This window comes from Eptatretus burgeri, chromosome 6 (assembly GCF_056783735.1).
Source record: "Eptatretus burgeri isolate ZD-2024b chromosome 6, Ebu_testis_v1, whole genome shotgun sequence".
NCBI classification, from domain to species: Eukaryota; Metazoa; Chordata; class Myxini; order Myxiniformes; family Myxinidae; genus Eptatretus; species Eptatretus burgeri.
In genome coordinates this window covers 112,482,119-112,508,883 of record NC_140966.1, presented here as the reverse complement: position 1 = coordinate 112,508,883, position 26,765 = coordinate 112,482,119, and the positions used below count along the sequence as shown (strand labels likewise).

Genomic DNA, 26,765 nt, shown 5'->3' with positions numbered 1-26,765 from the left:
GTTACAAAGTGCTTTTTCTTTTTAAATTAAAGGATGCAATTTAACTTGTCAATAAACAAATATCAGTGAAAAGGAAAAAAAAAAAATCTGCAAAAATAAATTCAATCCAAACACTGTAATGCCAATTCCAGATGAGGTACTTGATCTTCTAAAAAAAATAATAAAAAAGATGACCCACACAATCTCAACAGAGCGTCGATGCTGCAGAATCAGTTTCTTGGCAAGGATTATCCTAGGTGGTTTACCATTGCCTTCCTCGCATTGTTTGTCCGTGCTCTATCTTTTTAAATGCTGAGTGTCAAGTAAGGAAGAAGCACGTACCATTTTTTAAAGTCTTTGGTATAACTCGGATGGAGGTTTGAACCACCGACCTCCCAGGATCGGAGAGGATGCTCTAAACTTGTACACTACTGAGAGTAAAAGCAAACCAGGACGTGAGCATTTCATTCCTCCAGGTGTGTAGAAAGTCCTCCAGTCGTCCCCTTGCCCACCCACGCCTTCCCCCGGCAATGTGAATGCAGTCCCTGGACCGCAATGCTTCTTCATCCGGGCCGCAGGGGGTTCGGTTTTCTGTGCTGGTTCTCCTAGTACGGACGTAGCCCCATTTAGGGCTCTGTTTCCCAGCCAGGAATGCGCACTAGGCGCTGTTTGTGTGTTTTTGTAAACTTCGTGTAAATACACAATATGGACTTGGTGTAATTTAACAAAAATCTCTCTCTCACTGTCTGTCTGTCTGTCTGTCTGTGTGTGTCTGTGTGTGTGTGTGATGTCGACGAAGAAAGAGACGTACAAGATGGGAATAAGGTGATGGTGACGAGGATTGGTGCGCGGTTCTGGTGCTGAATTTGTGATAGTGATGTGGAATGTGATGTGACGTTGTCGAAAAAGGTAATGATGTGCAGGAAGAAGTTGATGCGATGGTGTGACAGAAGATAAGATGAAGTTGATCATACACAATTATTACCCAATTGTTTTCATTAAGATCAATATGGAGATGAGTTTGATGTGAAAAAGTAATTTTAACAAAAAGAGGAATCGACTCAAAGTTTTCTTGGAAGCATAATAATCCATCTCCATGTATGTGACCGATTCGAAGAATTTGTTTGAGCTGCGTGGCTCTTCTTGGTCTTGAAGACATCTCTGTTTGTGATGATCACGTTTTTGGTGCTCATGGAATGGTTATATAATTTATTTTGAGGGCATTTGCTCTGTTCCATCCCTTCACATCTCATCACCGAAGCAGCTCGAGCGGTGCTCGGCGCCCTGGCCCAGACAGCCGCGGATTTCTTTTGTTTATTCTGGCCGAGGGTGTGCGGATGCGCCAATAGCACTTGCAGCTGTTCATGGATTTTCTGGTGCCGTTGCAGTCACTTGGGTCTGCGGATCATTTGCAGTCACTTGGGTCTGTGATTAAAGGCGTTTTGTGGAGACCACATGCTCGAGTCTGTGACCCGTGAGCATTCTGTGGAGACCTTTTGCTGGAGTCTGCGATCCTCGTGTGTTATGTGAGACCAGATGCTGGATATCTGCCTCCCTTGTGCATTTTGTGGAGACCACATGGTGGAGTCTGTGATCCTCATGATACCAGATTATGAAGTCTGTAATCCTCATACATTATGCGGAGACCGGATGTTCGGTACGACGACCCTCATGCATGGTGTGTAGATGGGATGCTGGATGTCTCCAATCCTCATGCATCATACAGTATGGAGACTGGATGCTGGATGTCTGCAACCTTCATACTTTATGTGCAGATCAGATGCTGGAGTCTCGGACCCTCCTGCATTTTGTGGAGACCAGATGCTGGAGTCTGTAGGACCCTCCTGCATTATGCGGAGACTGGATGCTGGATGTAACCCTCACAATTTGTGTGCAGACCAGATGCTTGAGTCTAGGATGTCCGTCTGTCCGTCCGTTTGTTAAGTGAAAACAAAGTGCTTAGCTCTGAACAATTTTGTCTCGGGTCACTCAACTGCATTTATTTTTTTTCATTTATTTTTTTCATTTATTTATATTTTCATTTACGGATGCTTTCCAATGGTTCGATGATTTTTCTTGGTATATCGACTTCGATGTCAGTCGGCACGCAATATTGTTGTGGGCTGGGTATCGGCGACGAGCACGACCGCGAGATGGAGCAGTAGAGTCGGCTCCACCGGACACCCGGAATCTAGATCGTACTTTTCCGATAACTCCGAAGGTACGGGTCCCTTACAGGACTGTGAATCGTCAATAATTCAACTACGTGGTACAGGGTTATTTGCCAAACTTCAAAATACCTGGAGGCCCACGTGGCGAGCCACCGAGGAATTCACACCCTCGACGGAGCTCGAACGGGACGAGCCGTTAGCGTGCTCGGCCCGTGCGTAACCCAAGCGGATGGTTACCGAGGTCCCGTCGGTCCAAATGCACAACTACGGCAGCAACGGCCTTTTTAATCACCCAACACGCTAAACCATTGCTAAACCAATGAAGGAAAGGACAAAGACGAGCTGAAACATTCAACAATAGGGGTATTTATTAACAATAATCCGGGGAACGAGGGAAGCACGTAAGGGCATAGTTAAACCGACTAAGCAATGCAATAATCTACAAGCAAAAGCACTTATCCAGTTGCTACTTAAAGACGGGCCGACGCACAGACACACACACACACAGAAATGGACCCCAATGGTCTTTATTGAAGACCTCCAGCTCGCGGACAGGTGAACTAGGAACCAGAGCTATATCGGACCTTCCTGCCTCGTGCGGTCTTCGACGTCCTAGATCGACGGGACTCGAACCTGCAACGCGATGCCGCTGCAAGCACCGGGTACGGAGGGCAGCGTCGGGCTCTCACACGTTCCTCCGGCATGCGACAACGAGACCAGAAGCCAGCGACAGGACGAGACCAGAAGCCAGCGACAGGACGAGACCAGAAGCCAGCGACAGGAAGAGACCAGAAGCCAGCGACAGGACGAGACCAGAAGCCAGCGACAGGACGAGACCAGAAGCCAGCGACAGGACGAGACCAGAAGCCAGCGACAGGACGAGACCAGAAGCCAGCGACAGGACGAGACCAGAAGCCAGCGACAGGGCGAGACCAGAAGCCAGCGACAGGGCGAGACCAGAAGCCAGCGACAGGGCGAGACCAGAAGCCAGCGACAGGGCGAGACCAGAAGCCAGCGACAGGACGAGACCAGAAGCCAGCGACAGGACGAGACCAGAAGCCAGCGACAGGACGAGGCCAGAAGCCAGCGACAGGACGAGGCCAGAAGCCAGCGACAGGACGAGGCCAGAAGCCAGCGACAGGACGAGGCCAGAAGCCAGCGACAGGACGAGGCCAGAAGCCAGCGACAGGACGAGGCCAGAAGCCAGCGACAGGACGAGGCCAGAAGCCAGCGACAGGACGAGGCCAGAAGCCAGCGACAGGACGAGACCAGAAGCCAGCGACAGGACGAGACCAGAAGCCAGCGACAGGACGAGACCAGAAGCCAGCGACAGGACGAGGCCAGAAGCCAGCGACAGGACGAGGCCAGAAGCCAGCGACAGGACGAGGCCAGAAGCCAGCGACAGGACGAGGCCAGAAGCCAGCGACAGGACGAGGCCAGAAGCCAGCGACAGGACGAGGCCAGAAGCCAGCGACAGGACGAGGCCAGAAGCCAGCGACAGGACGCGACCAGAAACCAGCGACAGGACGAAACCAGACACCGCGCCGTCCCGTCTATTCCTTTTCTCCCTGGCATCGGGGTGGGGGGGGGCGTGTCTCACCCCTCCGCACACCTTATTCGCCAGGGAAAATCCGTCGTCTCTCCATGATTGGTCGGGGGGCGTGTCGGTGCGTCTCGATTCCCCACCCCCACGAAGAGGCTTTGCTTCTCTTGGAGCCCGCTCTGCGCCAATTGGCTGAAAAATGACACATACCCTCATTCAGCGCCAGGCTAGAACGAAACGCTTCGTGAGCGCTCGAACAGCGCGGACAATGCCGTGAGCGGGGTTGTTGTTGGCGTTGTCATAAGTGTAAAAATCCTATCTATAAAATAACTTCAACGCATGTACACTTAATTCCCATTAGACATAGGGGAAAGGGAGCTATCTATCCACATTTACTTATCGAAATAACTGAGCTATGGGGACCTGAATGTTGAATGCTCATGGCTGCCAGATCCGTAACAATATTTCAGCTTTCTACGTCACCCGGAAGGTACCGAACATTAATATCAGTCAGTCAGTGAGTGGTGAGAATGAGCTTCACACATATGTGTAAGCATACTAACTGTGCTTCCCCATTGCCTTGAGTCATCTGCATTTTATTTTCATTTTCTTTTTTTCATTTATTTATATTTTCATTTATGGATCTTGTCCGATGATTCTGTCATTTTTCTGGGAGTACCGGCTTAGATGTCCATTGACAAGCAAAATTTCAGTTTTCTATGTTACCCGGAAGGCACTGATCTTTATCAGTCAGTCAGTCAGTGAGTCAGCAGTTAGAAAGAGCTTTATATATTACATGAGCGGGGTACACTTACACATTGTAAGCAAGAATGAACTGTGTTCCCCATTGTCTTGGGTTGCTCACCTGCATATTTTTCCATTTATCTATTTTCATCTATTTATATTTTCATTTACGGATGCTATCCAATGGTTCTATGATGTTTATTGGTGTATCGACTTCGATGTCAGTCGGCACGCAATATTTCTGCTTTCTCCGTCACCCAGAAGATACCGAACATCAATATCAGTCAGTCAGTGAATCGGTGAGTCTTACCAGTCAGTAACTGGTTAGAATGAGCTATATATATATATATATATATATATATATATATATATATATATATATATATATATATATATATATATATATATATATATATATATATAATATACATGTATTACGAAAACTCTCATCATGTATGTATGTATGTTCCTGAAATACAGCCAAAACGGTACATGATAACGCAAAAATTTTATGGCCACCTTACTCACAATTTGCCTACGGTGTGCAGTATCAAGTTTCGTTCAAATCGGGAAACAAAAAAATATATAAAAATCCATTCCCGATTCAGTCAAGTACTCTTCGGGAGAATTTGATCAATGCAAACAACCTCAACGGCATAGTTCGCTGGAGCTATCTTTTTATTATTTGTTTTTTTTTTTGAAATGATTTCTTTTATCAACCGCTGTCACAACGGGAACCCAAACGGATTCACGGGTTGTCTCGTTAGCATTAAATTTCCAGTTTTTTTTTTTTAACAATCATTAAAATCATTATTTTATTAAAATTGAAGTGAAATAGAGCAGACATTCGCGGTGGATAAGTTCTTGAAAACGACCACAAATCGCGAATCCGCCAATGTTGGGGCATTGTTTCAATGGGGAAAGGGGTGTTAGGTTTCACGGCGGTTCGCGATTCCTAAGGGAAAATTTAAAACATTTAAGCACGTACTTCGTTTCATTAAAAATGCTGACAAATTAAAAACAACAGTAGGAACTGTTCACGATTTTGATTTACTTTTGATGTGATGATGATGAGTCAGAATACAATGAACTCCTCTGAAAATCACGCAGGTGATTGTGCTGAAGAGTCGAGCATTGAAGTGGACTCTACCGAAACACGAGATTGATTTGAAAAAATGAGCACAAAAGTTCACAAATGCGAGGAATCATAGGAGGTCAAGGCCGTGGGACGAGAAGAAAGAGTTAGGCCCAGAACGCGCTGTGCAAGCGGATCCATGTGGGGCATAGTAGGTTGGGGATTATCACTAAAGGGATTGTGGGAAGATGGAGGAGGGGTGGGGTAGTGTGACCATTGTTGGTCGGGGGAGGTTTATGTCCACAAAAACCGTGAGTAGCTGGAGCACAGGGACCATGAAAGTAGAAGTAGTTCACATTTTATAAACCGTGAGTAGATGGAGCATGGGGACCATGAAAGTGGAAGTAGTTCACATTTTATAAACCGCGAGTAGATGGAGCACAGGGACCATGAAAGTGGAAGTAGTTCACATTTCATAAACCGTTAGTAGATGGAGCACAGGGACCATGAAAGTAGAAGTAGTTCACATTTTATAAACCGTGAGTAGATGGAGCACAGGGACCATGAAAGTAGAAGTAGTTCACATTTTATAAACCGTGAGTAGCTGGAGCATGGGGACCATGAAAGTGGAAGTAGTTCACATTTCATAAACCGTTAGTAGATGGAGCACAGGGACCATGAAAGTAGAAGTAGTTCACATTTTATAAACCATGAGTAGATGGAGCACAGGGACCATGAAAGTAGAAGTAGTTCACATTTTATAAACCGCGAGTAGATGGAGCACAGGGACCATGAAAGTGGAAGTAGTTCACATTTCATAAACCGTTAGTAGATGGAGCACAGGGACCATGAAAGTAGAAGTAGTTCACATTTTATAAACCGTGAGTAGCTGGAGCATGGGGACCATGAAAGTGGAAGTAGTTCACATTTTATAAACCGTGAGTAGCTGGAGCATGGGGACCATGAAAGTGGAAGTAGTTCACATTTTATAAACCGTGAGTAGATGGAGCACAGGGACCATGAAAGTAGAAGTAGTTCACATTTTATAAACCGTGAGTAGATGGAGCACAGGGACCATGAAAGTGGAAGTAGTTCACATTTTATAAACCGTGAGTAGATGGAGCACAGGGACCATGAAAGTGGAAGTAGTTCACATTTTATAAACCATGAGTAGATGGAGCACAGGGACCATGAAAGTAGAAGTAGTTCACATTTTATAAACCATGAGTAGATGGAGCACAGGGACCATGAAAGTAGAAGTAGTTCACATTTTATAAACCGTGAGTAGCTGGAGCATGGGGACCATGAAAGTGGAAGTAGTTCACATTTTATAAACCGTGAGTAGCTGGAGCATGGGGACCATGTAAGTGGAAGTAGTTCACATTTTATAAACCGTGAGTAGATGGAGCACAGGGACCATGAAAGTAGAAGTAGTTCACATTTTATAAACCATGAGTAGATGGAGCACAGGGACCATGAAAGTGGAAGTAGTTCACATTTTATATACCGTGAATACGTAGCTGGGTTCCACGAATTGTGAATCCCCAAATGACTGGGTTTATTATATATATATATATATATATATATATATATATATATATATATATATATATATATATATATATATATATATATATATATATATATATATATATATATATATATATATATATGTGTTCGTGAACACTGTGCTGGTTAATCTGTTCTATGAACTCTGTAGTTGGTAAAGAAATCTTTTTTTTCTCCTTATTTTGAGATTGAGATGCTGCACTTATAAATTGAGAAATAAAAAATGACGTTTCTTGGAATTGTGAGAATATCGTTTCAAAAACGTTTCGAATGTCCCTCATAGATGAATCAGACTCCAATGGAAATCTCAATGTGGATTAAAACTAATTATGAAATCATTCTTATCGTTTCCAATCCAAAACGCACACGTGACAGCTGCACAAATGGCTTGGACAAACCATGTTCTGTGAACAGCTTAGACACAGGACTGTCTGACGTTGACAGACCTGTGTAAAGCCATGACAGGAATCAAAATTTGTCAAACGTTTTAAAAGTTCAACTTCTCGCGATGGTTACAATGAGGTGCATCAGTGACCTCACGGCACGGGGCTCTCTCATGGAGGAAACCCTCACCATACAATGCACGTACGATTGGCAGAGTAGTTTGCACGTCTGTACCGATGTGTTTGTTTGGTGTCCTGTGGATGCACGTCGCTTTTACTCAAAATGCAAACTGATCCTTTACACACACACACACACACACACACACACACACACACACACACACACACACACACACACACACACACACACACACACACACACACACACACACACCTTGATTCCTGATCAAAACAGGCCATTCTATGGCGATCGATGGGGTCTTTCCGCCCCAAGTGGCAGACTGAGCTAGCTGTCAGGCTTGTCCCGTCTCCGACGAGTTGTCAGGTTTTGATGTCTTGCAATATGTTGTCTTCCTCTGCAGTATCTCTGACATGTATCACATGTGAAATTTACAAGAGTACTTGTCAGTCCTTGTCTGACAACAGCACGAATGGCAGCATTGCGGTATCTCTCTGTCTGTCTCGATTCTCTTATTCGTACAGACATCCATGCCATATTTACATCTCATTCCCCAAGAATCTCTTTCCTGAACACCATGGAACCAGCTGTCTTCATCACTATTTAACTTCTTCAGATATTGTCTCACTTTGTCTCTCCATCTCAGCTTGGCTCCATGTGCTGGGTGGTGATGTGACAACCATCCAAGGGATGCGGTTGTCTTCCATCGGGGAGCGATGATGTAGCCAGCGAAGTCTTTTCATTACAATAATACCTTCTATTAACTCCTCCATCCCAAGCCGTCTCCTTACTTGAACACTACTGATAAGCGGTGACCATTGTTGAGGCTTACTGATACCGAATATGCCTCAGAGGCACCTGTTGTGGAAGGCCCCGATCTTCCTGGAGACATCTCTCTTGTTGGTCCACGTCTCAACCCATACAACAGCACACTAAACACTACAGCACAGTAAACTAGGCTTTTCATCTTCATGGAAAGATCATTGTCCCAGAATACAGGTCTGCATAGGACTTCAAACATCATCGAGGCACAGGCAGTCCTACGTTCTACGGTCTCTGTGACACCACAATACCATTCAATCTGAAGTCGGTCACTACCTTGATGGCGTCCACGCTGATGTGTGTGGTGATGCTTCTCCCCTCCCCGACCAGAACATTTTTAACATGCTCGATATTAACCTCCACTATGTATACACGTCACCTCATCAAGTATACATGTCCATGGCTCTCTCTCTCTCTCTCTCTATCTCTCTCTCTCTCTGTCTCTCTCTCTCTCTCTCTCTCTCTCTCTCTCCCTCTCTCCCTCTCCCTCTCCCTCTCCCTCTCCCTCTCCCTCTCCCTCTCCCTCTCCCTCTCCCTCTCCCTCTCCCTCTCCCTCTCCCTCTCCCTCTCCCTCTCCCTCTCCCTCTCCCTCTCCCTCTCCCTCTCCCTCTCCCTCTCCCTCTCCCTCTCTCTCCCCCACTGTGACCACATCGGCAGCAAACAGAAATCCAGTCACCGTCACTATTGCAGGTCTTCTAGTCCCTTCACCCACTGATCTGGCACAACATTTGTACAGCACATCAACCCCCAAAGGGTTAGTTATCTCCATCGTTACCTCCATCTCTCAATCACCAGAGTTAAGTAAAGGTTTAATCATGATATGTCAAATACCTGTGTTGAATACAGGAGGTGTACCATACCTGTGTCAAATACAGGAGGTGTACCATACCTGTGTCGAATACAGGAGGTGTACCATACCTGTGTCGAATACAGGAGGTGTACCATACCTGTGTCGAATACAGGAGGTGTACCATACCTGTGTCGAATACAGGAGGTGTACCATACCTGTGTCGAATACAGGAGGTGTACCATACCTGTGTCGAATACAGGAGGTGTACCATACCTGTGTCGAATACAGGAGGTGTACCATACCTGTGTCGAATACAGGAGGTGTACCATACCTGTGTCGAATACAGGAGGTGTACCATACCTGTGTCGAATACAGGAGGTGTACCATACCTGTGTCGAATACAGGAGGTGTACCATACCTGTGTCGAATACAGGAGGTGTACCATACCTGTGTCGAATACAGGAGGTGTACCATACCTGTCGCACCATTCGAATAGCCTTATGGCGAACAGTGGTCATGCTTTTCTGAGGTCCACAAAAACCTTGTGGAACCTGGTGGTGTGCTCTTGCTTTCTCTACAAATTGACACACATATATATATATATATATATATATACACACACACACACACACACACACACACACACACACACACACACACACACACACACACACACACACACACACATACACGAACGTAGACACGCATACACACCTCACATTTCCTATGAATCAATCCTTTGTTGGTGCTGAGAGCACCCCAGGGTTGGCTTTGGGCAAATCCCCGGTATGCGGCTCGGTCGACGTGCAGGTGGAACCTGTTCATGGTGCCAGGCAATGCATTGTGGTCCGCACAGACAGGCGACTCTGGCTCGGATGGAGCCTTGGGTGCGGACAATATACCACGTGGTTACCATATCCGTGACGCAATGAAAACGTGTCCGCTTTAATAACACACTCGGAGGCTAAAAACACACCTGAGCTGTACGGTGAGGGTGTCCTCACCACCTACCGACAGGTACATTCATGAATGGGTGGGTCTTCCTTCCTTTGTGATTACATCATAACTGGTGTGTGTGTGTGTGTGTGTGTGTGTGTGTGTGTGTGTGTGTGTGTGTGTGTGTGTGTGTGTGTGTGTGTGTGTGTGTGTGTGTGTGTGTGTGTGTGTGTGTGTGTGTGTGTGTGTGTGTGTGTGTGTGTGTGTGTGTGTGTGTGTGTGTGTGTGTGTGTGTGTGTGTGTGTGTGTGTGTGTGTGTGTGTGTTTACAGGGATCTCAGCATGAATAATTTCACATCTCTACCTCCTGGTGCTTTCAGCCACCTGCAGGCCTTGAGGGAGCTGTACGTATCATTCTTCTCTACTCATTCACTCAGTCGTGCTCTCACACCGAGCCAGCCATTCATATTCCTGTTCTTGTTCACTTCCTCTCTCTTTCCCATTTGGAGTTTAACAAAATTCTGTACAGGTAATGTACTTGCATTTCATTAATGAGAACATGTGCAGGTAACTTTAACATGATCCACATTCAAGGTTAAAAAACTCCACTTGTGGTTAACTTGGATGTTAAAAGGTTGTGGTTAGATTATCCAGCTTTAATGAACTATGCGAAGGATAACTTACAGGTATGAGTACGTCTGAGCAATCCTGACTCTGGTATAAACTGTCGTCCTGGTATTTCGCGAGCCGGGTGAGGCATCAATGTCCTCTCTGTCCCTCGGATCGAGTGGGATCGATGTTAACTCCAAGGACCCATCTGTTAGCACTGGTCTTTCATGGATGTTAAAGATCCCACGGTGTCCTTCAAGAGTACATCAATTAGTTATCAACAGTAGATGAGTCACCAAAGCCAAACTACCCAGCACATCCAAACCAAACCACCCGGTACATCCAAACTACCCGGCGCATCCAAACTACCCGGCGCATCCAAACCACCCGGCGCATCCAAACCACCCGGCACATCCAAACCACCCAGCACATCCAAACTACCCAGCACATCCAAACCACCCAGCACATCCAAACCACCCAGGACATCAAACCACCCAGCACATCCAAACCACCCAGGACATCCAAACCCCCCGGAACATCCAAAGCACCCGGCGTATCCAAACCACCCGGCGCATCCAAACCACCCGGCGCGTCCAAACCACCCGGCGCATCCAAACCACCCGGCGCATCCAAACCACCCGGCACATCCAAACCACCCGGCACATCCAAACCACCCAGCACATCCAAACCACCCAGCACATCCAAACCACCCAGGACATCCAAACCACCCGGCATCCAAACCACCCGGCGCATCCAAACCACCCAGCACATCCAAACCACCCAGCACATCCAAACCACCCAGGACATCCAAACCACCCGGAACATCCAAACCACCCGGAACATCCAAACCACCCGGCACATCCAAACCACCCAGCACATCCAAACCACCCGGAACATCCAAACCACCCAGAACATCCAAACCACCCGGAACATCCAAACCACCCGGAACATCCAAACCACCCAGCACATCCAAACCACCCGGCGTATCCAAACCACCCGGCGCATCCAAACCACCCGGCGCATCCAAACCACCCGGAACATCCAAACCACCCAGGACATCCAAACCACCCGGAACATCCAAACCACCCGGAACATCCAAACCACCCGGAACATCCAAACCACCCAGCACATCCAAACCACCCGGCGTATCCAAACCACCCGGCGCATCCAAACCACCCGGCGCATCCAAACCACCCGGCGCATCCAAACCACCCGGCACATCCAAACCACCCGGCACATCCAAACCACCCGGCACATCCAAACCACCCAGCACATCCAAACCACCCAGGACATCCAAACCACCCGGCGCATCCAAACCACCCAGCACATCCAAACCACCCAGCACATCCAAACCACCCAGGACATCCAAACCACCCGGAACATCCAAACCACCCGGAACATCCAAACCACCCGGAACATCCAAACCACCCAGCACATCCAAACCACCCGGAACATCCAAACCACCCGGAACATCCAAACCACCCGGAACATCCAAACCACCGGAACATCCAAACCACCCGGAACATCCAAACCACCCAGCACATCCAAACCACCGGCGTATCCAAACCACCCGGCGCATCCAAACCACCCGGCGCATCCAAACCACCCGGAACATCCAAACCACCCGGAACATCCAAACCACCCGGAACATCCAAACCACCCGGAACATCCAAACCACCCGGAACATCCAAACCACCCGGCGTATCCAAACCACCCAGCGCATCCAAACCACCCGGAACATCCAAACCACTCAGGACATCCAAACCACCCGGAACATCCAAACCACCCGGAACATCCAAACCACCCAGGACATCCAAACCACCCGGAACATCCAAACCACCCGGAACATCCAAACCACCCGGAACATCCAAACCACCCGGCACATCCAAACCACCCGGCGTATCCAAACCACCCGGCGCATCCAAACCACCCGGCGCATCCAAACCACCCGGCGCATCCAAACCACCCGGCACATCCAAACCACCCGGCCCATCCAAACCACCCAGCACATGCAAGCCACCCAGCACATCCAAACCACCCAGGACATCCAAACCACCCGGCGCGTCCAAGCCACCCGGCGCAGCCAAACCACCCAGCACATCCAAACCACCCAGCACATCCAAGCCGCCCAGGACATCCAAGCCTCCCGGAACATCCAAACCACCCGGAACATCCAAACCACCCGGCACATCCAAACCACCCAGCACATCCAAACCACCCGGAACATCCAAACCACCCGGAACATCCAAACCACCCGGAACATCCAAACCACCCGGAACATCCAAACCACCCGGAACATCCAAACCACCCAGCACATCCAAACCACCCGGCGTATCCAAACCACCCGGCGCATCCAAACCACCCGGCGCATCCAAACCACCCGGAACATCCAAACCACCCAGGACATCCAAACCACCCGGAACATCCAAACCACCCGGAACATCCAAACCACCCGGAACATCCAAACCACACGGCACATCCAGACCACCCGGTGTATCCAAACCACCCGGCGCATCCAAACCACCCGGCGCATCCAAACCACCCGGCACATCCAAACCACCCGGCACATCCAAACCACCCAGCACATCCAAACCACCCAGCACATCCAAACCACCCGGCGCATCCAAACCACCCGGCGCATCCAAACCACCCGGCGCATCCAAACCACCCAGCACATCCAAACCACCCAGCACATCCACACCACCCAGGACATCCAAACCACCCGGAACATCCAAACCAGCGGGAACATCCAAACCACCCGGCACATCCAAACCACCCAGCACATCCAAACCACCCGGAACATCCAAACCACCCGGCACATCCAAACCACCCAGCACATCCAAACCACCCGGCACATCCAAACTACCCGGCGCATCCAAACTACCCGGCGCATCCAAACCACCCAGCACATCCAAACTACCCGGCGCATCCAAACCACCCAGCACATCCAAACCACCCAGCACATCCAAACTACCCGGCACATCCAAACCACCCAGGACATCCAAACTACCCGGCACATCCAAACTACCCGGCGCATCCAAACTACCCGGCGCATCCAAACCACCCAGCACATCCAAACCACCCAGCACATCCAAACCACCCAGCACATCCAAACTACCCGGCGCATCCAAACCACCCAGCACATCCAAACCACCCGGCGCATCCAAACCACCCGACGCATCCAAACCACCCAGGACATCCAAACCGCCCAACACATCCAAACCACCCGGCGCATCCAAGTGTGCAGAACATCCGAACCACCCTGTATCACCAATAAACTGATTCAGCAGAATATGCTTGGGGAGAGAGGGGTGGGTGGCATTGGGAATGAGGAGATGGAGGGGTGGGGTGGTGTTGGGAGTGAACAGAGTGAGGAGAGAGACTGGACCCTCGACATCTGCTTGGGCCTAATGTACACATGGAGCGAGCATTCTACTCTACTCCAGATTTTTATTATTGTGTTGTATAGTTATCGATTGGACGGTGTCCACGTATTGTTCGGCTGCTTTGTCCTCCCATTGTGGTTGAGAGAGCCACATGGAAATAACACGTTTGATGTTCAGACATGACTGCAAAGGGTCTTTATCCATGGTACATGTGCTGTAGCGTGTATTTATTACAGCTACTCATTTGTAGTGAATAATTTATTGTACCTCCACTATTAATTAATTAATTGGGTCACTGTTAGGCAATATTTCATTCACTCCGAAGTACCAATGTGGTTACCTCCACCACCGAAGATGGACGGACGTTAAGTTTTCACCCGTGTTTGTCTGTCTGACTGTCTGTTTGTCTGTTTGTGTACAGGATATCTCAAAAAGTTGCAGACGGATCCGGATGAAATTTTGTGGACAGGTTCGGTGTGTGACAAGGACGAACTGATTAAATTTTGGTGAAGATCCGGATCCGGATCCGGCCTATCGGTGGGATACAAAACGTAACCTGTTCAGCCTGGTGGAGGGGGTATATGCGCTCTACCGAACGCTGTTCTTGTTTGAATATGCTCGAAAGATTATTTAAGGGAACATTCTAATACCCAGATCCTTCCTTTCACAGCAGTGTGTCTCACTTCAAACTCGTGTCACGTGTCGTTCAGTCCACGGGTCAGATCGTGACTGGTCTTGAATCCAGTGAAACGTTTGATAAGGCGGGGGTGTTGTACCACCCCCTGGTGGCTCCAACTCTCTTACTGCACAGATTTTTTTTTTTAATTTTACAAATATGATGCAACGCCCCCACCCCCCCCCCTCCCCACACCCTTCCACCACACCTCCTCTCTTGATGGCAATTCTGATGATGTGAATCGTGGAATTTGTCATCCAAAGCACCCGGTTGTGCAGGCAGGGTGGTTTGGGTGACAAATTCCACGAGTTTCTCATGAGATTCACCTTGGAACTTCCGGAGGGGAAAGACCACAACTTGATTTGATAACATTGGGGCTTCGACTCGAAATTTGGGGGTTAAATTTGCTTCGTTGTTTTTTTTTTCTCTGAAATGGCTAAACGGATCTTCGTCAAACTTTCAGAGCTTCATCAGTGAGCTCCGGGGAGTGTTTTCGACAAAAAGAGTAATAATTCAAAAAGAAAGTTGGATTTTTGAGATTTTTTTTTTCTTTCTTTTAATCATTCGATCGTCGTCGTTGTCGTCTGTCGGTATCGAATTCCTGAGTGGGTGTAGGGAAGTGTTTTAGGCCCCGACAAAAAAAAATAGGCCGGACAACGCCGGTTACCCCTGCTGGTATTCTGTAATTAATTTGTGAACCATCATCCAGCAGTGAGGGAAGGTGGGGTGCCCTGAGTCGGGAGCGATTAGAAGCAGTTGGGGAGGAAGCGGGAGGGGGATGACGTTGAGAACATCTCCATGTTGGTGTGTATGTCATCCTTAGGTGTTCCAATTCGGCATATTAACGTGTTTAAGGCCACCTGGGCCATCTCCAGCCTGCGTCTGTCGAGACCGTGTCTTCATACCTGTCATATCTCAATGACCCTTTGTCGTTGACTTATTTATTTCAAAATTCCTACTGACAAGCGTCTTTGATTTGTTAGCCAAACCACCACCGCCTTGAATGTTTCACAGTGATCTGAGGATGATGGAGGGTACTTGCACATACATCGCATGTCGGATAAGGACATCGGCAGACATCATTTTTTTCCTTCTGAAAACCATTGAGAATCATTCATCATGGTCTAATTTGAAGAGAAAGAAAGAAATTGGAAAAATAAAAAAAATTTGCAAATCACGAAGTGTTGGGAAAAAAGTCCTGGAGGGTGGATTTTCAATTTTGCCAGAGACGTCACATCTGGAATCCTTGTTGCTCCGAACGGCGGTTTGCATAGAGGAGCGGTGCACGTCGACCTCGGATTCAGATACTGATTCCACCATCATTCGCAACTTTGATGGTTCTCAGAATGTTGAAACTGATCAGTGGGATTTTTGATGAAACTATTGGGAATTAATTAGTGATGGAAACACTTTCGTGGGGATTGTGGAGCCGAATCGTTTCGAGCCTTGTGCGAACGATTCAGAGGAAGAAGGCGGAGGTGTTCGTGAACATGAAAATGTCGGTCACATGGTCACTTCAGCTCGGTAGGATCTGAGGTTTTTTTTTCCCCCGTTAAATTAACGGTCTATAATGGAGGGATTTTGTATTAATTGAGAAATTGGTTTATATATTACTCGAGCAGAAAAACCCGTCATCGTCCGATGGCACGGAGACCGCGGACAAAATGGGCAACGAATGCTTTCTCCCACCATCGCAGGCTGACTAGGTGTCTTGTACGTTACGGTATCGTCCTGTTTCATACTTTTCCCGGAAGCTATTTGTGGCCATGCCGTGTCCCACCGTCATGTCCGTGAGGTGTCGATGTCCCTCCCCAGTGGATGGGGGGGAGGGAGAGGAGGGGTATGGGAAGGTTCTGGGTATTGTAGGGGTGATGATTCATGGTGGATTGTGGATGGAGGGGGGGACCCTGAAAGTTTCAGCGTCCTCGGTCAAATCCTGTAGTAGTGGTAGTAGTAGTAGTAGTAGATGATACATTCATACTTTCTCTCCACTATCAATAGATGTTGGTTCATTTGATTTGTATAAATTTGTGTTGATAACAAATAATTCTTTTTCAGGTGCTCTTGTTGTAACTGCCGGGAAATGGCAACAGGTGTTTATTCACCACTCAAATCGTCCGTGCACATGTGCTGGTCGCTCGGTGGAGATGGTGTTACAGTTTCGAGCGACGACTTTTTCTTCCGATGAATCCTGGGGACGGCATCCTCTCTCAGTCATGACGGATAATCACAAGATCTAACCATCTCTGTTGTTTCACAACAGTGTTCTGTAACGTGTTCCGTACACAAAAGCGTACATATCAACATGTTGTGGGGTTTGGAGCTGGGATCCAAGCACCTTGAACAATGGCCTCAGATGGAAGTGCCCAACAGTCAAATCCAATTTACCAGTCGCTCCCCTTTCCATCGCCTTCACCTGTATTCAATAACGAAGTTACCACAATTAGTACAACTGCACATCTGGCACAGCTCAGGTCTTGAAACATATGAGTTTGGCGGTGCCTTCATATTTAAATCTGGATATAGCCAATTGACAACCAGTTTATCACTTTCACCTGTTTCAAACCTGGACATCTTTTCTTTCGAATGCACGTGAGGGTCATAATGCCTGCTGATCTCGCAAGCCCAATTTCGATTCCAGGATACCTTCGGTCCATGTTCACTCGTACCGGGTGGTTTGGAGTTTCTGTTTTTCCTTTGCAGGTCGGTGAACGGTGATGATTCAGGTTTTGTACACGGCACACCAAGAACATCTTGTAGCGAAACCCTTTGCTGTATTGTTGGCCAAACTACCGTTGAGCAAAAGCTGTTGAGGCTGCCTTTCTTTGGGGAACATCCTGAAATGTTGTGCAACATCTGGTGTTCATATGAGGCCCGTGTGCACTTAATGGGGCTGTAAACGAACAGAACATTCGGTTTTGTGCTTCTGAAAACCCACACAACATTCACGAGATGTGACTGCATGATGAAACTACAAGGGTACTCGGTAAAGTGCACACCTCCGCCATGTAATGCCTGATTCACAATAACATGTCGGGCCCAATATATTTTTGAAATATAATGCTATACATCGTTTTTGGCCCTATCTCTCAATGATGAAGAATCACTTTTAAAATTCCAGTAGTCGGATCCGGATCTTCACCAACATCTAATCAGTTCGTCCTTGTCACACACCCAACCTGCCCACCAAATTTCAGCTGTATCCGACCACAACTTTTGAGATAATCTGCACACAGACATACAAACAAACAGACAAGCCGGTAGGCGACATGGGTGGTCGCTATATAATTGCATACTAGTCATACAGTTTTTGACGGATCGGGCTGAAATTTTTTGACAAAGAGGTTGATTATAGCCGCATAAAAGCGCGGAAGCCGGTTTTTGATTTTCGGAAAAAATATATAAAAAATTTTTTTCGGATTTTTACAAAAATTTCAAAGTCCCGTTGCTAGGCAACGGTGGCGTCCATAGCAACGGTGCTCAAAAGCATACTAGATCCTGGTATGAACCTACCAGTCAAGTTTCATCAAAATCGGTTGACTCCTCCAGCCTCCAGAGCTGTCCATTACATACATACAGATAGACAGAAAACCTGAGAATAACGGTAGTCTAGCGACCACCCAACAGACAAACAAACAAACAGACAGAGAGGGATGAAAATATAATCTCCTTCACCTTCGGTGGCGGAAGTAAAAATCAGTTTCTTGCACTCCGCTGAGCCACGGTCTTTCTGCGCTGTTATTCACCAAGGGCATACTTACTTGTCGGAAGAGTGTGTGTAAACTGGAGGACACGTTGAACATGTCGTAATTTTTTGATTAATCGATCAGTTAATTGATTAATTACTTCATTATTATCGATTTATTGCTTCCTTATTTATTTTCTTTCTTGTCTGGGCTGTAAATCTTGGGCACCTTTTGAGCCAGGAAGCTACCCACGTGCCTAGGGTTTGAAACAGAAAAGGGCTTACCTTCGGTAGCCGTTCATGGTTGCTTTATGCAGCTTCTTTGGCTCGAAGAGCATGGGAGGAGGCCGATATCAGAACCGTTCATCGGCACAGCAGATATTGGCCATTCTTCGGTAACCTGCATCTGAGTGAAGTCAGTATGGAGTGCCGATTGCCAATCACAGTACGTACAGTACTGCATACAACCCAAAAAGATTCAGTAGCTTTAACCTTTGTTTCGGGTGAATTTCAATCACCAATATACAAAAAAAAAACAACGGCGCATTATAGCCGTTTCAAGGAGATGTTTATAAACATTATTCTTTATAAACAGCTGCCAATCACCGTGTTAATTTGGAAAACAGGTTAATATGGTAAATGGCTCGGAAATTGGGTGTTGTCAAAGTTATTTCACTTTAAACACACAAAGAGAAACAACATTTACCTTTGGAAAACACACCCGATTCATTTTAAATAACCAATTTCTTTAGAAACAGCTGTGAGGACAAAGGAAAACGCAATCGCTCGTACTGTACCCAACTTCCTGGCCAAGTATGTCTTGACGTCAGACGTTCCATGCATATATCATAGCATCAGTTAAACTTCTTTTTTTTTCAAATTTCAAAGGCGGACTAACGTTATTCTGGCCCTCCAAGCAAAAAGGGGGAAAATTTCACATGGACTACCACATATCTTTCCTCACCCTTTCTTTTAATAAATTGTTTCTTATTGCAATGCACGCAGCTTGTCGTGTCATTTCCTCCATTGGTCCAGCATAGTCCATGTATTGTTGGCCGGGAAGTTTTACTCCACCCATTGGCTTTAAACATTAGCCGGTGTGTACTTGGCTGCTCCGCTTGTCTGCACCTGATCAGGTAAGATAAAACAAGTATGCATTGAGGGCGTGAGCCCCCCTTGATGCTGTCAATCCATCGGAAACGGTAACACGCAAAGTCGTGAGAACCCTGCCAGGATTGGCGGTACTAATGGGTGTTTGTCGTTGATGAGCAACCCGCCGAGCCACAGAGTTATCCGCAGCTGGTGGCCTCAGGACCGGGCTTTTGGGAGGAACTCGAGTCCTTCCCCTCGTGTCGAACCTCGAACCCCCTAGCCGCAGCAACACAATCTTCACAAACTACTCCAAAGTGAGAAAGCTAAAAATTCAGATAGAATGTGAACAAATTAGATTAACACAGAAAATCAGATGATGATTCTCAGTTCCATAAGTATTTCAACCCTTTGCCGAATTAACCTGAAATCACTTCAGGAGCAAATTATTTGTTTGAAAGGTTATAAAATAAGTGTAATCGGTTTCACCTGTATGTAATCAGTGGATTAACTTAAAAATGAAGCTCCTCCACTAATCTAAAGAGTTTCATTTGGTCAAACAATGAGGCATGCATGAAGACCAAGGAGCTTTCCAAAGAAGTCGGATGTAAAGTGGTGGAGAAGCACCGTTCAGGAGAGGGTTATAAGAAGATTTCAAAGTCAGTCATTATCCCTTTGAGTCGGTGTAATCCATCATTAAGAAGTGGAAGATGTATCATACCACCCAGACTCTACCCAGATCAGGTCGTCCATTCAAACTCAGCAGCTGGGCGAGCAGGAAACTGGTTCGGGATGTCACTGTGAATCCAACAATGACTTTGAAAGATCTGCAAGGGTCTATGTCTGAGATGGGGGTCAGTGTTCATGAATCAACAATATCCCATTTCCTTCACAAAGCTGGTGTCTATGGACATCTGGTAAGAAGAAGCCATTACTGAAAAAGACATATCTAAAAGCTCGTATGGAGTTTGTGAAAAACCATGTTAATGATGCTGCAGGCGTGTGGAGAAACGTTTTGTGGTCAGACAAGACAATAACTGAACATTTTGGTCTAAATTCAAAGTGTTACGTCTGGTGCAAGATTAACACTGCACATCACCCAGTCAACACCCTCCTGACTGTCAAGTGTGGTGGTGGCAGCATCATGTTATGGGGCTGCTTTTCATCAGCAGGGACTGTCAAGCTTGTCAGGATAGAAAGGACAATGGACGGTGCAAAGTACAAGAGATTCCTTGATGAAAACCTGTTTGAGTCGGCCAGGAATCTTAAACTGGGAAGGAGATTCACATTTCAGCAGGACAACGATCCGAAGCACAAAGATAAACCCTCACTGGAGTGGATGGATATGAATTAAATAAATGTTCTTGAGTGCCCCAGTGAAAGTCCTGACATGAACCAATTTGAACATTTATGGCGAGACTTGAAGATTGCCGTCCGTCGACGATCCCCGTCAGACTTGGCAGAAGTCGAGCAATTTTCACGTGAAGAAAGGACATCTCACTGTGTAAACCTGGTGGAGATCTTCCCACAAACACTCGCAGCAGTCATTGCTGTTTAAGGTGATTCCACCAAGTACTGATCCCCCGGAGGTGCTGAATACTGTTACAACCAGTGAATTTTGATTCGTACAAGTTTTTTTCAGGTATTCCTGACATTTAACCTCTTTCGACTATTACAGTGTTTAGGTTGATCTGTACAGTTAAGAATGAAAAAGTTCATTTAGAAACATTGTTTCTACACAATTCGTAATTCATCTAAATGTGGCACTCTTGGGAGGGGATGGATACTTTTACAGGACACTGTGTATGGAAACAGATATGATGATGATGATGATATTTGATTGATGCATTATTGTGTCACACACACACTCAAACCTTTTACTCGTTTTTGTAAACAAGTCGTCATCTCGTGGGCCAGTCCGTATGGATCCACATTTTAACTTTATCCAGACATTGTGGATCCAACGCGATAGAAATACTCCATTTGTAAACATGTCCAAGGAATGTATTTCCTGTGTTAAGACTCAAACTCGAACACGGCTCGTGACCATCGTTGTCTCTCTGCTGTCACTCTTCTCCTTCCTGATTTTGACCCACAGGAGATTGGCTGGTAATGACCTCGTAGATCTATCAACAAACTGTTTCTCCGGCCTGAAGAATTTACGGGTCCTGTAAGTAAAGAAATGCATTTGAACCCCTCGATTTATTTAATTTTTATTTTATTTTATTACCCTGTTGCTTCACTGTGACGTCATGGTTACGTAGTGTTCAGATATCGTCTGCTTTTATTTGGTTGTAATCTCGTGAAAAGGTTTTGGAATGTTTGGGAAAAACAAAAATTGAGGGAAAAAAGGGGATCCTTGGTGATGGACCCATCCCAGGTAAGCCACCGACCGATGCTACCCAATGTGGACAACTCTCATTTCATGAAGGTTCTGAAAATTGCACAAGCTCAGTTTAAGTTGTACAATGTGTGTAATACTCTTACGTTTGTTTGTCGGAGTAATTGGACCTTTTCAGTGGAGATACAAGCCTCATGCCAGGCCGCCTTGGATGTTTACTCGGGTCAGGTAGACATGTAGACAGATTTTCACTTCGACACTATGCTGCTTCCCCCGAACAACCCCCAACCCCACCCCCTTACACACCCAAATTGGGACGAAATTGTCAGAAATTGTTTGTTTTTCCAGTGACACAATACTCTTGCCTTTTCCCTTCCATGGTCCCTCTCCCAGCACTCTGCAAAACAACCAGTTTCACCATGTACCGGGTCATGCCCTGCAGAACCTGCCCAACCTGCAGTCCCTGTGAGTAAAGTCCTCCCTCTCCCTACCGATCTCTGTCTCTGTCTCTTGTCTCCTGTCATTCTCACGCTCATTTATTACGTTTCCACTCCGACAGGGGTGTGGGTATGTGTGTGTGTCCAATAATTTATTATTATTATTATTATTATTATTATTATTATTATTATTATTTATTAGCACCACAGAGGAAGGGTTGAGCCCAAAAGGAAGGGGGGAGCCCCTTGGGTGAAAAGGCAAAGAAAGAAGATGGGAAAGTGTACTAATTAGATGAGATGTAATCAACTGATTTGTGACTTGAATTGTTGCAAATTGATAAAAGTCAGGGACACACTACGAAGGAAAGCTGTTCCAAAGAGGCATTGCGGGGAAATAAGAAGAAGGAGGAGGAGGAGGGGGCATGGCAATTGGTATGGAAGGCATGGAGAGTACCACAGAAAGGGTGACAGGTAGAAGTGAGGTAGGTGTTCTAATTATAGTGAAAATGAGGAGTGACAGAGTTTCACAGAGCACTGACTGTGGTGGTAGTAGTGGTGGAAGAGGTACAGGAAAGAGGCTGCTGGAGAGTGGGCCAAAGGTTGGAGGTTGCTCGACTAAGTAGGAGCGTTAATCACTCCGACAGCCTTGATCCAGAATACCAATGATTGACGAACGAGCATCGTACGAGACGTGGGAGCAGTATTCCATCGACGGTCTGACATGGGATTTGGTGACGGTGATAATCTCATGGGAGTTGAAGTATTTGCGAGCTCTGAAGAGGAAACCAAGTTTCTCGGAAGCAGATTTGGTGATGTTGAAGATGAGAGGCTGTCTGGAGAGATTGCTGGAGATTGTGACACCGAGCATATTGATTGATTGAATTCAGTTTAATTAGAAAATGCACCAAACAAGTACAGTGGTCGAAAGACCAAAAAAATGTTCAGTTTACATCAAAATAGAAAACAAGCAAAATGACAACAACAAAAAAATAATAATAATAATAATGGCAATAAAACATGAGCTGATACTCGAGGTCCCCCTCCTTTTGGGTGGTATGAGGAATAGATCTGTGCAACGTGAAAGTTAAATCTTGAACGGTTTTTGGAATATCGAGTGCACAAGCCAAGCTACCAAGATGGTTGCCATGGTAACATAATTCAGCCAATCACAGCCGTGATCTAATCAGGTTGAGATAATGTCATGAGGGATCGATATCTGCAACGTCGGATTGCTGGATATTGAACGGATTTTTGAAACATCGCGAACGCAAAAGTATGTGGACGGATGATTGATCAGTTGGTCGGACGGAGCTCGTTTTAATGTCCCCCCCGCCCCCCCTGTATCTGACATTGTCGGAGCGGTGGGGGACAATCACATCATTAATCTATATATAATGGAGGGAAAGTATGTATGTATGTATGCATGGTGTGTGTTTCCTCTACTCTTCCGAGAGGATTTGACCGAGGAAGCTGAAGATTTCAAGGATTACTGAGGGCACCCTGAAGTTGTGCCTGTGCAAGTTTCATTTGATTCCATCAAGTTTTGAAAAGACATTTCCACCCATATTAGCATTTTTTTCTTCCTTTTGGCGATTGGTGATGCAATTGGAAGTATCTGAGCTATATAACTACAATGTATTATATACAGTATGCACACAAGCAGTACGCATGTTTTTGCTTCATGTATGTAACCGAGGTTATTTTTTATTTTCGGGAGTGATGGAGGCAGAGGTCTGTTGCCTAAACATCATCCAACTATAGGGATGTATCAGAAGAACATGTTGCATGGTTGGAGCAAGATAATTCGTGGGGTGGTTTCTCTATAGTAACTATAATGATGCTCACAGTCATAAACACAGAGCAGATAAAACGTGATATAAATTCCATTTGATGACAGTAATGTTCTCGGCAACAACTATGCAGCACCTGTCATGGAAATGGAACAGGGAAGGAAGCCCGCCAACCCCACCGCCACGAAAGCCACTCTCAAAACTAGCTGAGCTGCCATTGTCAATCAAACTCAAGCCACGCAAAACACACGTGAAGCGCCGCCACCTCGGCCTCGTCCTAACAGCAGCAAAGTACCATCATCAGCGACAACAGCTCTCCAGCAAGAGATGGAGGAAACAAGCTGCCGTGAGCATTGATCCAAGGATGAAGCTCGTTCCCAGGTAGAGTCGAGGACGTGTATGAAGCGAGCGAGTCCACACTTGTCGGTGCGGCCCTATCTGCATACAGTGTGGTGCCAAACCATAAGAATGTGACCACGCAACTCCAGTTGGCGCCTTTGGTGAACAGCTCGATCAGAACGTTTATCCATCCATCCACTGGGACCATACTCTGTGCAGAGCGTTGGTGCTGCCGAAGCAATCTCCTTGGCTACTGGACACAATCCGGGATGGGTCGCCACTCCGACACAGTATAACAGCATGCTGGCAATCATTTTGCTGACCTCGAAAGGATGACAGGCAGAGTTCACCCCACCTGGTATTAATTCAACAACCGAGTGGGGTTTGAACTCAGAATCATAGGATCCCAAGCCCACCACCCTCACCATTAAGCCAACACCAGGCATGCTCGATCAGCACGTTTATCGGGTGGCCCCAAAGTGCTGCTGGGCCCGTCGGCCTAAACACACACGCAAATGCCCAGAGCGGAGTGTTGGTCTATCTGAGTAAGTGAAATGTTCAACAGACCATCGGACTCAATTTCTAAACAAACCTGAAAAAGTATCCCTAACTCACCTTGCAAGGAATTTCCAAAAACAGGTGTGAATAGAAGATACCGCACAGGTAAATGAAACGGCAACAAATACAGCCACAACGATTACAAAAAAGACAAAATAAATATCAACAAATATACACCAACAACTGGGAGAACGACAAAAGAGCAGGGAAATACAAGAACGAATTGGACTGAGTTGGGATCAACAAAGAAGGCTCATTGGAATGGCTAAGAAGCAGTCAGCTGAACTGGGACGGAGAACGAACAGCAATAAATGCCCAAGATCAAGGACACTACACCGATGGATTTAATAAGATGGCGAGACTGTGCGAGATGGACAAGTGTAGGTTCTGCAAGAAAGAAACAGAAAGTACTCGTCACCTGCTTTCGGGATGTAAAAAACTATTATCAGAACAACTTTACACACAACGCCGCAACGAAGTATGCAAAGTGATTCATTGTCATATCTGGAAAAATTTCAACATTCCAGTTCCAGAAAATTCATGGAAACAGGAACGAAGGACAATCTTTGAAAATAAGGACATCATGCACACGTACATCCTGATGATCCCATCGAGTGTAAAACAAAGCCTTGCGACCAAACATCATTCTCAGGAACAAAATCGAAAAGACATCATTGCTGATCGAGTTCTCAGTACACAGCGATTTTTGCTTAAATAATGCAGAAATCAAGAAAATGACCAAATACCAGGACCTCAAAAATGAAATGAAGAGATCTTGGAAGATGAAGAGCGTCAACATTGTACCACCAGTGATAATTGGAGCAACAGGAATGATAAAGAAGAACCTCACTGAGATTTTAAAAACCATCCCCGGGAATATCACGACAAACGAACGACAATTGGAGGCAGTCCGGGGTTCGGTGACGATCCTGAAAAGAGCCCTCGGAACAAAACTCTGAGAACAACAAAGTTGAACAGCTTGGTTCATGAACCACGATCCTTTACTGGAGAGAGAAGGTGGATACTTCGAGTCTTGGGAGAACTTCATTCCATCTCCTGAAACCCACAAAATGGAGATAACGAGCAAAAACATAAATCGAAACGCGCACACGCATAACCCAGCAATGCCAACCCTCCCGATTTCATCGGGAGGCTTCCGAAAATTCACCCAAACTCCCGCCCTTACGATCACTATCCTTATCCTCCCGAAATTTTGATATTTTTGCACTGTTCACTCATCAGAATGTACTAGTATGAGAATTGAATGAAAAGCATCGTCTGCTATGTATAGCATGTGGTAACTCCATAACGTTCGCTGCTACCAAATTGTACGTAAAAAATTGCAAATTCAAATGAGGAGCAGCGAAACATTGGGTCTGGATCTCGCTTATGCGATCATGCACTGAGATTTAGTGCATGCGGTATGTGTGCAATACAGTGCATGCGGTATGTGTGCAATACAGTGCATGCGGTATGTGTGCAATACAGTGCATGCGGTATGTATGCACAGTGTATATGCATGCGATACGCTCACTGCATGCAGCTGGGCCCCGTACCAGCCCGGCGGTCGCGACCACCGTGCGGTGTTTAATTTAACAGCCGCTAGAGTTCTACGAGTCGCGCTGCAGCTGTGGAACATCGACTTCGAAGTTACCGATGCTTCAAACCCTCGATGTTGATTACGGAATGGCAGAAAAGAAGCTTA

The 26,765-nt window shown here is 46.4% G+C and overlaps 2 protein-coding genes across 3 annotated transcripts in view; both read left to right on the top strand.

Annotated features, from left to right (window-relative positions):
- Positions 1-26,765, top strand: part of LOC147025648 (leucine-rich repeat-containing G protein-coupled receptor 5-like) — a 92,615-nt gene that overhangs the window by 21,664 nt on the left and 44,186 nt on the right. Inside the window, exons 2-4 of one of the 2 annotated variants that reach the window (XM_085886848.1) lie at positions 10,483-10,554; positions 21,694-21,765; positions 22,330-22,401. In XM_085886848.1, the coding sequence (XP_085742974.1) occupies positions 10,483-10,554; positions 21,694-21,765; positions 22,330-22,401 (216 nt within the window). The remainder of the gene's footprint in view (positions 1-10,482; positions 10,555-21,693; positions 21,766-22,329; positions 22,402-26,765) is intronic. The other variant, XM_085886849.1, reaches the window with a different exon arrangement.
- Positions 10,710-21,687, top strand: LOC147025649 (uncharacterized). Its single transcript, XM_085886950.1, has 3 exons — positions 10,710-10,717; positions 12,802-13,808; positions 13,846-21,687. The coding sequence occupies exons 1-3, from the start codon at positions 10,710-10,712 to the stop codon at positions 14,034-14,036; spliced, it is 1,206 nt and encodes a 401-aa protein (XP_085743076.1). The 3' UTR covers positions 14,037-21,687.

What these genes read in the sequence shown, in the direction of transcription:
- LOC147025649 (XM_085886950.1), top strand. An exon ending in CGGCGCATCCAAACTACCCG is followed by an intron (nt 13,809 to 13,845) that starts GCGCATCCAAAC and finishes CAAACCACCCAG; the next exon opens with CACATCCAAACCACCCAGCA.